The sequence below is a fragment of the Phyllobates terribilis genome, unplaced genomic scaffold, assembly GCF_046119375.1.
Source record: "Phyllobates terribilis strain yellow unplaced genomic scaffold, ASM4611937v1 Scaffold_4__5_contigs__length_816908805, whole genome shotgun sequence".
Classification (NCBI taxonomy): domain Eukaryota; kingdom Metazoa; phylum Chordata; class Amphibia; order Anura; family Dendrobatidae; genus Phyllobates; species Phyllobates terribilis.
In genome coordinates, this window is record NW_027362764.1 from 43,815,905 (window position 1) to 43,833,363 (window position 17,459).

At 44.3% G+C, this 17,459-nt stretch overlaps 1 protein-coding gene across 1 annotated transcript in view; it reads left to right on the forward strand.

Annotated features, from left to right (window-relative positions):
- The window catches only part of THSD7A (thrombospondin type 1 domain containing 7A), a 740,167-nt gene that overhangs the window by 547,122 nt on the left and 175,586 nt on the right, over positions 1-17,459 (forward strand). The window contains exon 6 of the mRNA XM_073677287.1: positions 5,057-5,912. Coding sequence (XP_073533388.1) covers positions 5,057-5,912 — 856 coding nt within the window. The remainder of the gene's footprint in view (positions 1-5,056; positions 5,913-17,459) is intronic.

Genomic DNA, 17,459 nt, shown 5'->3' on the forward strand with positions numbered 1-17,459 from the left:
TATTATAGTAGTTATATTTTTGTACATAGGGGGCAGTATTGCAGTAGTTATATTCTTGTATCTAGGGGCACTATTACAGTAGTTATATTCCTGTACATAGGGGGCAGTATTATAGTAGTTATATTATTGCACATAGGGGCAGTATTATAGTAGTTATGTTCTTGTACTTAGCGGCAGTATTATAGTACTAATATTCTTGTACAAAGGGGCAGTATTATAGTAGTTATATTCTTGTACATAGGGGCATTATTATAGTAGTTATATTCTTGTACATAGGGGGCTGTATTATAGTAGTTATATTCTTGTACATAGGAGCAGTATTATAGTAGTAATATTCTTGTACATAGGGACAGTATTATAGTAGTTATATTCTTGTACATAAGGGGCAGTATTATAGTAGTTATATTCTTGTACATAGGGGGCAGTATTATAGTAGTTATATTCTTGTACATAGGGGCAGTATTATAGTAGTTATATTCTTGTACATAGGGGGCAGTATTGCAGTAGTTATATTCTTGTATATAGGGGCACTATTACAGAAGTTATTTTCCTGTTCATAGGGGGCAGTATTATAGTAGTTATATTCTTGTACATAGGAGCAGTATTATAGTAGTAATATTCTTGTACCTAGGGACAGTATTATAGTAGTTATATTCTTGTACATAGGGGCAGTATTATAGTAGTTATTTTCTTGTACATAGGGGGCAGTATTATAGTAGTTATATTCTTGTACATAGGAGCAGTATTATAGTAGTAATTCTCTTATACATAGGAGCAGTATTATAGTAGTTATATTCTTGTACATAGGGGCAGTATTATAGTAGTTATATTCTTGTACATAGGGGGCAGTATTATAGTAGTTATATTCTTGTACATAGGAGCAGTATTATAGTAGTTATATTCTTGTACATAGGGGCAGTATTATAGTAGTTATATTCTTGTACATAGGGGGCAGTATTATAGTAGTTATATTCTTGTACATAGGAGCAGTATTATAGTATTTGTATTCTTGTACATAAGGGGCAGTATTATAATAGTTATATTCTTGTACATAGAGGCAGTATTATAGTAGTTATATTCTTGTACATAGGTGGCAGTATTATAGTAGTTATATTTTTGTACATAGGAGCAGTATTATAGTAGTTATATTCTTGTACATAAGGGGCTGTATTATAGTAGTTATATTCTTGTACATAGGGGGCAGTATTATAGTAGTTATATTCTTGTACATAGGGGCAGTATTATAGTAGTTATATTCTTGTACATAGGGGGCAGTATTGCAGTAGTTATATTCTTGTATCTGGGGGCACTATTACAGTAGCTATATTCTTGTACATAGGGGGCAGTATTATAGTAGTAATATTCTTGTACATAGGAGCAGTATTATAGTAGTTATATTCTTGTATATAGGGGGCAGTATTATAGTAGTTATATTCTTGTACATAGGTGCTGTATTATAGTAGTTATATTATTGCACGTACGGGCTGTATTAAGGTAGTTATATTCTTGTACATAGGGGCAGTATTATAGTACTAATATTCTTGTACATAGGGGCAGTATTATAGTAGTTATATTCTTGTACATAGGGGCAGTATTATAGTCGTTATATTCTTGTACATAGGGGGCAGTATTATACTAGTTATATTCTTGTACATAGGAGCAGTATTATAGTAGTTATATTCTTGTACATAGGGGCAGTATTATAGTAGTTATATTCTTGTACATAGGGGGCAGTATTATAGTAGTTATATTCTTGTACATAGGAGCAGTATTATAGTAGTTATATTCTTGTACATAGGGGCAGTATTATAGTAGTTATATTCTTGTACATAGGGGGCAGTATTATAGTAGTTATATTCTTGTACATAGGGGGCAGTATTATAGTAGTTATATTCTTGTACATAGGAGCAGTATTATAGTAGCTATATTCTTGTACATAGGAGCAGTATTATAGTAGTTATATTCTTGTACATAGGGGGCAGTATTATGGTAGTTATATTCTTGTATATAGGGGCAGTATTATAGTAGTTATATTCTTGTACATAGGAGCAGTATTATAGTAGTTATATTCCTGCACATAGGAGCAGTATTATAGTAGTTATATTTTTGTACATGGGAGCAGTATTATAGCAGTTATATTCTTGTACATAGGGGCAGTATTATAGTAGTTATATTCTTGTACATAGGGGCAGTATTATAGGAGTTATGTTCTTGTACATAGGGGCAGTATTATAGTGGTTATATTCTTGTACATAGGAGCAGTATTATAGTAGTTATATTCTTGTACATAGGGGCAGTATTATAGTAGTTTTATTCTTGTACATAGGAGCAGTATTATAGTAGTTATATTTTTGTACATGGGAGCAGTATTATAGCAGTTATATTCTTGTACATAGGGGCAGTATTATAGTAGTTTTATTCTTGTACATAGGGGCAGTATTATAGTGGTTATATTCTTGTACATTGGAGCAGTATTATAGTAGTTATATTCTTGTACATAGGAGCAGTATTATAGTAGTTATATTTTTGTACATGGGAGCAGTATTATAGTAGTTATATTCTAGAACATAGGAGGCTGTATTATAGTAGTTATATTCTTGTACATAGGGGCAGTATTATAGTAGTTATATTCTTGTACATAGGGGCACTATTATAGTAGTTATATTCTTGTACATAGGGGGCAGTATTGCAGTAGTTATATTCTTGTATCTAGGGGCACTATTACAGTAGCTATATTCTTGTACATGGGGGCAGTATTATAGTAGTTATATTCTTGTACATAGGAGCAGTATTATAGTAGTTATATTCTTGTACATAGGTGCTGTATTATAGTAGTTATATTATTGCACGTACGGGCTGTATTATAGTAGTTATATTCTTGTACATAGGGGCAGTATTATAGTACTAATATTCTTGTACATAGGGGCAGTATTATAGTAGTTATATTCTTGTACATAGGGGCAGTATTATAGTAGTTATATTCTTGTACATAGGGGGCAGTATTATAGTAGTTATATTCTTGTACATAGGGGGCTGTATTATAGTAGTTATATTCTTGTACATAGGAGCAGTATTATAGTAGCTATATTCTTGTACATAGGAGCAGTATTATAGTAGTTATATTCTTGTACATAGAGGGCAGTATTATAGTAGTTATATTCTTGTACAAAGGGGGCAGTATTATAGTAGTTATATTCTTGTACATAGGAGCAGTATAGTAGTTATATTTTTGTACATAGGAGCAGTATTATAGTAGTTATATTCTTGTACATAGGGGGCAGTATTATAGTAGTTATATTCTTGTACATAGGAGCAGTATTATAGTAGTTATATTCTTGTACATAGAGGGCAGTATTATGGTAGTTATATTCTTGTATATAGGGGCAGTATTATAGTAGTTATATTCTTGTACATAGGAGCAGTATTATAGTAGTTATATTCTTGTACATAGAGGGCAGTATTATAGTAGTTATATTCTTGTACAAAGGGGGCAGTATTATAGTAGTTATATTCTTGTACATAGGAGCAGTATAGTAGTTATATTTTTGTACATAGGAGCAGTATTATAGTAGTTATATTCTTGTACATAGGGGGCAGTATTATAGTAGTTATATTCTTGTACATAGGAGCAGTATTATAGCAGTTATATTCTTGTACATAGGGGCAGTATTATAGTAGTTATATTCTTGTACATAGGGGCAGTATTATAGGAGTTATATTCTTGTACATAGGAGCAGTATTATAGTAGTTATATTCTTGTACATAGGGGCAGTATTATAGTAGTTATATTCTTGTACATAGGAGCAGTATTATAGTAGTTATATTTTTGTACATGGGAGCAGTATTATAGCAGTTATATTCTTGTACATAGGGGCAGTATTATAGTAGTTATATTCTTGTACATAGGGGCAGTATTATAGTGGTTATATTCTTGTACATAGGAGCAGTATTATAGTAGTTATATTCTTGTACATAGGAGCAGTATTATAGTAGTTATATTTTTGTACATGGGAGCAGTATTATAGTAGTTATATTCTAGAACATAGGAGGCTGTATTATAGTAGTTATATTCTTGTACATAGGGGCAGTATTATAGTAGTTATATTCTTGTACATAGGGGCACTATTATAGTAGTTATATTCTTGTACATAGGGGGCAGTATTATAGTAGTTATATTCTTGTACATAGGGGCAGTATTATAGTAGTTATATTCTTGTACATAGGAGCAGTATTATAGTTGTTATATTCTTGTACATAGGACCAGTTTTATAGTAGTTATATTCTTGTACATAGGAGCAGTATTATAGTAGTTATATTCTTGTACATAGGGAGCAGTATTATAGTAGTTATATTCTTGTACATAGGAGCAGTATTATAGTAGTTATATTCTTGTACATAGGAGCAGTATTATAGTAGTTATATTCTTGTACATAGGAGCAGTATTATAGTAGTTATATTCTTGTACATAGGGAGCAGTATTATAGTAGTTATATTCTTGTACATAGGAGCAGTATTATATTAGTTATATTCTTGTACATAGGGGCAGTATTATAGTAGTTATATTCTTGTACATAGGGAGCAGTATTATAGTAGTTATATTCTTGTACATAGGAGCAGTATTATAGTAGTTATATTCTTGTACATAGGAGCAGTATTATAGTAGTTATATTCTTGTACATAGGAGCAGTATTATAGTAGTTATATTCTTGTACATAGGAGCAGTATTATAGTAGTTATATTCTTGTACATAGGAGCAGTATTATAGTAGTTATATTCTTGTACATAGGACTGTCGTATATTTTCGTTAGGTTGAATAACTCTATAGAAATTGATGAATCAGGCAAAAATATCTGGAAAACAAAAATCTCACCTACAATGGCAAACATAAAAAACAAGCAAATGTGTAACAGACTTAAAAAAGATACAAATTTAAAGTGGAATTTTGCTCAAATATAAAGAGGTGATTCAGACCAAAAACTAGTCAATTAAAAGATCTGAAATGTAATAATAAATTCTCCTCTGTGTCCTTAAATCATATCTTTGTTTCTTGTTTCAGGTCCATGGGGAAGGTGTATGGGAGATGAATGTGGTCCGGGAGGCATTCAGACACGGGCGGTCTGGTGCGCACACACCGAAGGGTGGACGACTCTCCCAACAAATTGCAAACAGACAGACAGACCCGAAAACCAGCAAAACTGTTTTAGAGTTTGTGACTGGCATAAAGAGCTGTATGACTGGCAGTTGGGTAGTTGGGACCAGTGCACACCAGTCGCGTCAAGGTTATCAGAGAAAACCACAGGATGCACAAAAGGCGAGGAAGGAATTCAGACCAGAGAGGTCGTATGTCTACAGAAAGCCACCGGGACGGAGGCCGATGATAGCATATGCGAATACTTTGAGTCCAAACCCCGGCTAGAACAAGGTTGCCTTATTCCCTGTCCTCAGGATTGTATCATATCAGATTTTTCTCCGTGGTCGGACTGCTCGAAAACATGCGGCAATGGATTAAAACACAGAACCCGCTATGTGGTGGCCATGCCCCAGTTTGGTGGCTCGGGTTGTCCCAACCTAACGGAATTTCAGGTTTGTCAAGGTTCTCCGTGTGAGGGAGAAGAAAACATGTACAGTCTAAACGTCGGTCCTTGGAGTTCTTGCTCAATACCAATTTCTAGACACGTGAGACAAACCGGGAAAAGGGGGAAAAACAGGGAACGGGCAAAAGAGAGAGAAAAAGAGAGAGAAAAAGAGAGAGAAAAAGCTGTGAAGGACCCAGAGGCTCGAGAACTAATTAAGAAAAAGAGGAATCGAAACAGGAAAAATCGCCAGGAAAACAGATACTGGGATATACAAATAGGGTATCAAACACGACTGGTGACCTGCATGCACAAAAATGGGAAAACAGCCGCCCTAAGGTAATTTTCTTAAATCTCATTGACATGTAAAAAAAAAACAAATAGTTGATACATGAATAATACATGATTCTAAAGTTGGGTCTTATTGTATCTACTGCTATAATCCTGATAGAGGATGTCGTGCTGTGAAATGGTTTATGATCTGGCCGCCATGTATAGACCAATTTTTTCTGATGGGAATTACATCCCATATGGAAGGAAATTGGATGGAATTGGTCAATATCTCACAAAGTGGTTTTCATCTCAATCTCTGTATGACCACTCAATCATTCCATCTTAGGATCATGGGGGTCTGAGGATGAAAGAAATGTCCCTGATTATTAGTGAGAGGGGGCTGTATTTAGCTGCTTATCTGTATAGGGCATAGAAAGTGTCTACAGGATACAAAGAAACGTTCACATCAAAGCAGCGAGAAAACCACTGAAATAGTGTAAACTTACTCTCTGCATACGGTCAGTGCCCTATATACAGACCTGAGAGAGAACCAGCGTCACCAGGACTCGGCGTACAGGCGACCAGGACATCAGGGTGTGAGAGAAAGTATCAGAATAGCAATCCTAAAGAAAGGAGGGAAAGAAGGGACACAATGAGGGGAGGAAGGAAGGAGGAAAGGGGGAGTGAGGGAAAAGAAAGAAAGAAGGAATATAGCAAACCATGAGAAATAAAAGAAGAAAGAAAGATAATAGATGTAAGAAGGAAATGAAGAAAAAGGAAGAGGGAAGAAAGAAAAAGAAGGGTAGGTACCTAGTAGAAAGTAAGAATGAAAGAAAGAGAATAGATGAAAGAGAAAGGAAGGAAAGAAAGAAAGTAGGTAGATAGTATAAAGTAAGAAAGAAAGAAAATATGTAGATAGTAGAAAGTAAGAAAGAAAGAAAGAAAATAGGTAGATAGTAGAAAGTAAGAAAAAAGAGAAAATAGGTAGATAGTAGAAAGAAAAAAAGAAAGAAAATATGTAGATAGTAGAAAGAAAGAAAGAAAATATATAGATAGTAGAAAGTAAGAAAGAGAAAATAGGTAGATGAAAGAAAGAAAGAAAGTAGGTAGATAGTAGAAAGAAAGAAAATAGGTAGATAGTAGAAAGAAAGAAAATAGGTAGATAGTAGAAAGAAAGAAAGAAAATAGGTAGATAGTAGAAAGTAAGAAAGAAAGAAAATAGGTAGATAGTAGAAAGAAAGATAGAAAGAAAATAGGTAGATAGTAGAAAGAAAGATAAAAAGAAACTATGTAGATAGTAGAAAGTAAGAAAGAAAGAAAGAAAATAGGTAGATAGTAGAAAGAAAGAAAGAAAATAGGTAGATAGTAGAAAGTAAGTAAGAAAGAAAATAGGTAGATAGTAGAAAGAAAGATAGAAAGAAAATAGGTAGATAGTAGAAAGTAAGAAAGAAAGAAAGAAAATAGGTAGATAGTAAAAAGAAGAAAGAAAATATGTAGATAGTAGAAAAAGAAAGAAAGAAAGAAGAAAAAGGAAATAGGTAGATAGATGAAAGAAAGAAAATAAGTAGATAGTAGAAAGAAAGAAAATAGGTAGATAGTAGAAAGTAAGAAAGAAAATAGGTAGAAATATGTAGAAATAAAGAAAGAAAGAAATATAGGTACATAAAAGAAAGAGAATAGCAAACCTCGAGAAATAAAGGAGGGAAGGAAGTGGAAAATAATGAAGGAAGGAACGAAGGGAGGGTGGAAGGAAGCGAAAATAATAGATGTAAGAAGGAAATTAAGAAAAAGAAAGAAAGAAAGATAGAAAGAAAGAGAATAGCAATCCTTGAGAAGTAAAGGAGGTAAGGAAGTGGAAAGTAATGAAGGAAAGAACAGAGGGAGGGTGGAAGGAAGGAAAGAAAGAAATGTAAAAAAGAAAGAAAGAAAAAATAGATACATAGTAGAAAGTAAGGAAAGAGAAATGAAAGAGAAAGAAAACTGATGGACGTGAAGATTTTTCATTTCATTGTGCACAAATTTTTTTTCCATTTCCTTGCCGTGACCTCCTTCACCAACCTTATCAGTGTTTTACACCCTATAACACACTATGTTTTTTATCTGGAACTTAAAAATAACGACAATAGGGGGCGTAGTTAAACTTCTGCCCTTGGGTGCGGAATATTTATCAAGGCATTTTCTACATAAAAGTCGGAAACAAAGGATCATATACAAGACAGGCCATTAAAAAAAAGTCATGGAACAAATACAAAAATTCCGTAATCTTTCTTAACACGAATAAAGAGCAAACTTCTACTCTAACGTGTAACATTTGATCCTTGGTCTCCTGCTCTTTTCTATCTTTGGGATGTGGACCATGATAATATGTTGTGTTGGTGTAATTTGCTCCCAATGTATCACTAACGTGCAGCATTTAATGGAGCGCCGGACTTGGAGAAGACTAAAGATTGTGCGCAAATTGCACAATATTTTGATAAAGGCGGCCGTAGAATATATCGTATAGAGGCTGATGTGACTCTCTCCTTATTGCCTCCTGAGATGCACATTGTGGGAATACATTTGTACTGTTCCTCGATTTGATGCTTACTTAAGCAGAGACATTTTCATTCTGAGATAATTTCAGCCCCGGGAATTATTCACTTTTATTCTCAACATAGAAAATTCTTGATGTTTAAGTGAAAGTGGCTGAACGATAAAATGAAATAAAGGGCTAATTAGTCTAATAGGTCCCATGTCAAGAGTAATTAACCAACAATTGGTAATTGGCTAGGCATATCTTGGTAGATTATCATTACTTAGGGAACGGTAACGTAGCAAATTATTGGTATCATTAATCAGATTTCTAACTGGTTGATACTTAGCTACTCAAAATCCTCAGTCCACGGTCTAAGTAATGAGGAATTGGATTCTAGTGTAGCGGACTATATATATTGGATATCTTTTCTATATGGGAAATACACTGGACAAAAATATAAACACAACACTTTTATTTTTGCTCCCATTTTTCATGAGCCGAACTCAAAGATCTAAGACTTTTTCTATGTACAAAAGGTCTTTTTCTCTCCAGTATTGATCACATATGGGTTTAGATCTGTGTTAGTGAGATCTTCTCCTCCGCCGAGATAATCCGTCCACCTCACAGGTGTGGCATATCCAGATGCTGATTAGACACATGATTATTGCACAGGTGTGCTTTAGGGTAGTCACAATAAAAGCACACTCTAAAACAGGGGTCTCAAACTCAGCTGGGTATATGGGCCGCACACGGAAAAACATTTAATTTGGGGGGCCACATTATTTGCAGGACAAAGTGACATTTTTAGGGATACCATTTTTTTTTCTATACACCTTTTGAACAGGTCCCCATATTGCAGACACGTCCCCCATCCAGGTCCCCATATTGCAGACACATCCCCCATCCAGGTCCCCATATTGCAGACACATCCCCCATCCAGGTCCCCATATTGCAGACACGTCCCCCATCCAGGTCCCCATATTGCAGACACATCCCCCATCCAGGTCCCCATATTGCAGACACGTCCCCCATCCAGGTCGCCATATTGCAGACACATCCCCCATCCAGGTCCCCATATTGCAGACACGTCCTCCATCCAGGTCGCCATATTGCAGACACGTCCCCCATCCAGGTCCCCATATTGCAGACACGTCCTCCATCCAGGTCGCCATATTGCAGACACATCCGCCATCCAGGTCCACCCCCCCCATACTGTGCACAGGTCACCCCCCCATATACTGCGCACAGGTCACCCCCCCATATACTGTGCACAGGTCACCCCCCCATATACTGTGCACAGGTTCCCTCCCCCCCCCATATACTGTGCACAGGTTTCCTCCCCCCCCATATACTGTGCACAGGTTCCCCCCCCATATACTGTGCACAGGTTCCCTCCCCCCCCCCATATACTGTGCACAGGTTCCCTTCCCCCCCATATACTGTGCACAGGTTTCCTCCCCCCCCATATACTGTGCACAGGTTCCCCCCCCATATACTGTGCACAGGTTCCCCCCCCCATATACTGTGCACAGGTTTCCCCCCCATATACTGTGCACAGGTTCCCCCCCCATATACTGTGCACAGGTTTCCTCCCCCCCCATATACTGTGCACAGGTCCGTCCCCCCATATACTGTGCACAGGTTCCCCCCCCCATATACTGTGCACAGGTTCCCCCCCCCCATATACTGTGCACAGGTTTCCCCCCCCCATATACTGTGCACAGGTTTCCTCCCCCCCCCATATACTGTGCACAGGTTCCCCCCCCCCCATATACTGTGCACAGGTTCCCTCCCCCCCCATATACTGTGCACAGGTTCCCCCCCCATATACTGTGCACAGGTTTCCCCCCCCCCATATACTGTGCACAGGTTCCCCCCCCCATATACTGTGCACAGGTCACCCCCCCATATACTGTGCACAGGTCACCCCCCCATATACTGTGCACAGATTCCCCCCCCCATATACTGTGCACAGGTCACCCCCCCATATACTGTGCACAGGTCACCCCCCCCATATACTGTGCACAGGTCACCCCCCCATATACTGTGCACAGGTCACCCCCCCATATACTGTGCAAGGGTCACCCCCCCCATATACTGTGCACAGGTCCCCCCCCCATATACTGTGCACAGATTCCCTCCCCCCCATATACTGTGCACAGGTCACCCCCCCATATACTGTGCACAGGTCACCCCCCCCAACATATACTGTGCACAGGTTCCCTCCCCCCCCCATATACTGTGCACAGATTTCCTCCCCCCCCATATACTGTGCACAGGTTCCCCCCCCCATATACTGTGCACAGGTCACCCCCCCATATACTGTGCACAGGTTCCCTCCCCCCCATATACTGTGCACAGGTTTCCTCCCCCCCCATATACTGTGCACAGGTTCCCCCCCCCCCATATACTGTGCACAGGTCACCCCCCCATATACTGTGCACAGGTTCCCTCCCCCCCATATACTGTGCACAGGTCACCCCCCCATATACTGTGCACAGGTCACCCCCCCCAACATATACTGTGCACAGGTTCCCTCCCCCATATACTGTGCACAGGTTCCCTCCCCCCCATATACTGTGCACAGGTCACCCCCCCATATACTGTGCACAGGTCACCCCCCCAACATATACTGTGCACAGGTTCCCCCCCCCATATACTGTGCACAGGTTTCCTCCCCCCCCATATACTGTGCACAGGTTCCCCCCCCCATATACTGTGCACAGGTCACCCCCCCATATACTGTGCACAGGTCACCCCCCCATATACTGTGCACAGGTTCCCTCCCCCCCATATACTGTGCACAGGTCACCCCCCCATATACTGTGCACAGGTTCCCTCCCCCCCATATACTGTGCACAGGTTCCCTCACCCCCCATATACTGTGCACAGGTTCCCCCCCCCATATACTGTGCACAGGTTCCCCCCCCCCATATACTGTGCACAGGTTTCCCCCCCATATACTGTGCACAGGTTCCCCCCCCCATATACTGTGCACAGGTTTCCTCCCCCCCCCATATACTGTGCACAGGTCCGTCCCCCCATATACTGTGCACAGGTTCCCCCCCCCCATATACTGTGCACAGGTTTCCCCCCCCATATACTGTGCACAGGTTTCCCCCCCCCCATATACTGTGCACAGGTTTCCCCCCCCCCCCATATACTGTGCACAGGTTTCCTCCCCCCCCCCATATACTGTGCACAGGTTCCCCCCCCCCCATATACTGTGCACAGGTTCCCCCCCCCCATATACTGTGCACAGGTTCCCCCCCCCATATACTGTGCACAGGTTTCCCCCCCCCCATATACTGTGCACAGGTTCCCCCCCCCATATACTGTGCACAGGTCACCCCCCCATATACTGTGCACAGGTCACCCCCCCATATACTGTGCACAGATTCCCCCCCGTATACTGTGCACAGGTCACCCCCCCATATACTGTGCACAGGTCACCCCCCCATATACTGTGCACAGGTCACCCCCCCCCATATACTGTGCACAGGTCCCCCCCCCATATACTGTGCACAGATTCCCTCCCCCCCCATATACTGTGCACAGGTCACCCCCCCATATACTGTGCACAGGTCACCCCCCCCCAACATATACTGTGCACAGGTCCCCTCCCCCCCATATACTGTGCACAGGTTCCCCCCCCCATATACTGTGCACAGGTCACCCCCCCATATACTGTGCACAGGTTCCCTCCCCCCCATATACTGTGCACAGGTCACCCCCCCATATACTGTGCACAGGTCACCCCCCCCAACATATACTGTGCACAGGTTCCCTCCCCCATATACTGTGCACAGGTTCCCTCCCCCCCATATACTGTGCACAGGTCACCCCCCCATATACTGTGCACAGGTCACCCCCCCCAACATATACTGTGCACAGGTTCCCCCCCCCATATACTGTGCACAGGTTTCCTCCCCCCCCATATACTGTGCACAGGTTCCCCCCCCCATATACTGTGCACAGGTCACCCCCCCATATACTGTGCACAGGTCACCCCCCCATATACTGTGCACAGGTTCCCCCCCCATATACTGTGCACAGGTTCCCTCCCCCCCATATACTGTGCACAGGTTCCCTCCCCCCCATATACTGTGCACAGGTTCCCCCCCCCCCATATACTGTGCACAGGTTCCCTCCCCCCCATATACTGTGCACAGGTTTCCTCCCCCCCCATATACTGTGCACAGGTTCCCCCCCCCATATACTGTGCACAGGTTCCCTCCCCCCCATATACTGTGCACAGGTTCCCCCCCCATATACTGTGCACAGGTTCCCCCCCCCCCATATACTGTCCACAGGTTTCCTCCCCCCCCATATACTGTGCACAGGTTCCCTCCCCCATATACTGTGCACAGGTTCCCTCCCCCCCCATATACTGTGCACAGGTTCCCTCCCCCCCATATACTGTCCACAGGTTTCCTCCCCCCCCCATATACTGTGCACAGGTTCCCTCCCCCATATACTGTGCACAGGTTCCCTCCCCCCCCATATACTGTGCACAGGTTCCCCCCCCCATATACTGTCCACAGGTTTCCTCCCCCCCCATATACTGTGCACAGGTTCCCTCCCCCATATACTGTGCACAGGTTCCCTCCCCCCCCATATACTGTGCACAGGTTCCCTCCCCCCCATATACTGTCCACAGGTTTCCTCCCCCCCCCATATACTGTGCACAGGTTCCCTCCCCCATATACTGTGCACAGGTTCCCTCCCCCCCCATATACTGTCCACAGGTTTCCTCCCCCCCCATATACTGTCCACAGGTTTCCTCCCCCCCCATATACTGTGCACAGGTTCCCTCCCCCATATACTGTGCACAGGTCACCCCCCCTCCATATACTGTGCACAGGTCACCCCCCCCCATATACTGTGCACAGGTTCCCTCCCCCCCCATATACTGTGCACAGGTTCCCTCCCCCATATACTGTGCACAGGTCACCCCCCCTCCATATACTGTGCACAGGTCACCCCCCCCCCATATACTGTGCACAGGTTCCCTCCCCCCCCATATACTGTGCACAGGTTCCCTCCCCCATATACTGTGCACAGGTTCCCTCCCCCCCCATATACTGTGCACAGGTTCCCCCCCCCCATATACTGTCCACAGGTTTCCTCCCCCCCCATATACTGTGCACAGGTTCCCTCCCCCATATACTGTGCACAGGTTCCCTCCCCCCCCATATACTGTCCACAGGTTTCCTCCCGCCCCATATACTGTCCACAGGTTTCCTCCCCCCCCATATACTGTGCACAGGTTCCCTCCCCCATATACTGTGCACAGGTTCCCTCCCCCCCCATATACTGTGCACAGGTTCCCTCCCCCATATACTGTGCACAGGTTCCCTCCCCCCCCATATACTGTGCACAGGTTCCCTCCCCCCCATATACTGTGCACAGGTTCCCTCCCCCCCATATACTGTGCACAGGTTTCCCCCCCCCCATATACTGTGCACAGGTTCCCTCCCCCCCATATACTGTGCACAGGTTTCCTCCCCCCCCATATACTGTGCACAGGTTCCCTCCCCCATATACTGTGCACAGGTTCCCTCCCCCCCCATATACTGTGCACAGGTTCCCTCCCCCATATACTGTGCACAGGTTCCCTCCCCCCCCCATATACTGTGCACAGGTTCCCTCCCCCCCCCATATACTGTGCACAGGTTCCCTCCCCCCCCATATACTGTGCACAGGTTCCCTCCCCCATAAACTGTGCACAGGTTTCCCCCCCCCCCCATATACTGTGCACAGGTTCCCTCCCCCATATACTGTGCACAGGTTCCCTCCCCCCCCATATACTGTCCACAGGTTTCCTCCCCCCCCATATACTGTCCACAGGTTTCCTCCCCCCCCATATACTGTGCACAGGTTCCCTCCCCCATATACTGTGCACAGGTTCCCTCCCCCCCCATATACTGTGCACAGGTTCCCTCCCCCATATACTGTGCACAGGTTCCCTCCCCCCCCATATACTGTGCACAGGTTCCCTCCCCCCCATATACTGTGCACAGGTTCCCTCCCCCCCATATACTGTGCACAGGTTTCCTCCCCCCCATATACTGTGCACAGGTTCCCTCCCCCATATACTGTGCACAGGTTCCCTCCCCCCCCATATACTGTGCACAGGTTCCCTCCCCCCCATATACTGTGCACAGGTTCCCTCCCCCCCCATATACTGTGCACAGGTTCCCTCCCCCCCCCCATATACTGTGCACAGGTTCCCTCCCCCCCATATACTGTGCACAGGTTCCCTCCCCCCCCATATACTGTGCACAGGTTCCCTCCCCCCCATATACTGTGCACAGGTTCCCTCCCCAGGTATTTCACATAGACATGACAGAAAAAAAAAAAGATTCTTCTCACCTGTCCTCCGCTCCCTCGGCGTCCTTTCTGCACCTGTGGCCGCAGGCACAGACCCCATAACTATCGCGGATCTCTCCAGCAGCCGCCGACATCAGCGCTGTAATGCAGTGTATTGCCGAGCAGAGACCGGCTCTCTGCACAGCAATACCAGTGTCAGCCGACGGCCTATCAGAGGCCAGCAGCTGACATTACAGCGCTGATGGCGGCGGCTGCTGGAGAGAGACGCGATCGTTATGGGGTCTGTGCCTGCGGGCTGCATGAAGCAGCCGGAGGGGCCGCATGCGGCCCGCGTGTTCGAGACCCCTGCTCTAAAATGTACAGTTTTACTGTATTGTAGGGTCCGGGGGGGGGGGGGGCTCAGAAGACCATTCAGTATGTGGGGTGACCACCATTTGCCTCACGTGCTACAACACATCTCCTTCGCGTAGAGTTGATCAGGTTGTTGATTGTGGATTGTTGCTCCACTCCTCTTCAATGGCTGCAAAGTTGCTGGATATTGGCAGGAACTTGAACACGCTGTCGTATATTATTATTATTATTTATTTATTTATATAGCGCCATTGATTCCATGGTGCTGTATATAAGAAGGGGTTACATACCAAGTAAAAATATCACTTACAGTAAACAAACTAACATTGATGGAACGGTACGGAGGGAAGAGGACCCTGCCCTTGCAGGCTTACATTCTACAGGAAAGGGGCAGAGACAGTAGGTTGAGGGGTTGCAGAAGTTCCGATTTTGTTGGTTGAGGTGGCAGCAAGCAAGGTCATGGCAGGCTGTAGGCTTTCTTGAAGAGATGGGTTTTCAGATTCCGTGGGAAGGATCCAGGTGTGGTGGATAGTCGGACGTGTTGAGGCACAGAATTCCATAGGACGGGGGATATTCGGGAGAAATCTTGGAGGCGATTGCGTGAGGAATGAATAAGTATGGAGGAGAGAAGGAGTTCTTGGGAGGAACGGAGGTTACTTGAAGGAATATATTGGGAGATTAGTTCAGAGATGTACGGAGGAGAGAGGTTGTGGATGGCTTTGTAGGTCAGTGTTGGTAGTTTGAACTGGATACGCTGGGGGAATGGGAGCCAATGAAGGGTTTTGCAAAGGGGGGTAGCAGAGGAGTAGCGAGGCGAGAGATAAACGAGTCGTGCAGCAGAGTTGAGGATGGACTGGAGGGGTGCGAGAGTGTCAGCAGGTAGGCCACAGAGGAGGATGTTGCAGTAGTCGAGGCGGGAGATGATGAGGGCACGCCGATCCCAAGCATCCCAAACATATTCAATGGGTGACATGTCCGGTGAGTGTGCTGCCATGCAAGAACTGGGATGTTTCCAGCTTTCAAGACTTGTGTACAGATCCTTGAAATATGGGACTGTGCATTATCATGCTGCAACATGGGACTGTGCATTATCATGCTGCAACCTGGGGCTGTGCATTAGTGCATTATCATGCTGCAACATGGGACTGTGCATTATCATGCTGCAACCTGGGGCCGTGCATTATCATGCTGCAACCTGGGGCCGTGCATTATCATGCTGCAACCTGGGGCCATGCATTATCATGCTGCAACATGGGACTGTGCATTATCATGCTGCAACATGGGACTGTGCATTATCTTGCTGCAACCTGGGGCCGTGCATTATCATGCTGCAACCTGGGGACGTGCATTATCATGCTGCAACCTGGGGACGTGCATTATCATGCTGCAACTAGTGTTGAGCGAATTTGTTCGGCATTTCAAATTCGTGTTCGGGGTTTGATGTTATCTGCGTGACAGCATGGCAAATCAGGGATGTTCATGGGCGGAGCTGATTTTTTTTTGCGCGAACAAGCCGGAACCCTGAACATGAAGACGAATTTGAAATGCCGAACAAATTTGCTCAACATTAGTTGCAACATGGGGCCGTGCATTATCATGTTGCAAGATGGGGCCGTGCATTATCATGTTGCAAGATGGGGCCATGCATTATCATGCTGCAACATGGGGCCATGCATTATCATGCTGCAACCTGTGGCTGTACATTATCATGCTGCAACATGGGGCCGTACATTATCATGCTGCATCATGGGGCCGTGCATTATCATTTTGCAACATGGGGCCGTGCATTATCATGCTGCAACATGGGGCCGTGCATTATCATGCTGCAACATGGGGCCGTACATTATCATGCTGCAACATGGGGCCATGCATTATGATGCTGCAACCTGGGGCCATGCATTATCATGCTGCAACATGGGGCCGTGCATTATCATGCTGCAACATGGGGCCGTACATTATCATGCTGCAACATGGGGCCATACATTAACATGCTGCAACATGGGGCTATGCATTATCATGCTGCAACCTGGGGCCATGCATTATCATGCTGCAACATGGGGCCGTGCATTATCATGCTGCAACCTGGGGCCATGCATTATCATGCTGCAACCTGGAGCCATGCCTTATCATGCTGCAACCTGGGGCCATGCATTATCATGCTGCAACCTGGGGCCATGCATTATCATGCTGCAACCTGGGGCCATGCATTATCATGCTGCAACATGGGGCCGTGCATTATCATGCTGCAACCTGGGGCCATGCATTATCATGCTGTAAGATGGGGCCGTACATTATCATGCTGTAAGATGGGGCGGTGCATTATCATGTTGCAACCTGGGGCCGTGCATTACCATGCTGCATCATGGGGCCATGCATTACCATACTGCAACATGGGGCCGTGCATTACCATGCTG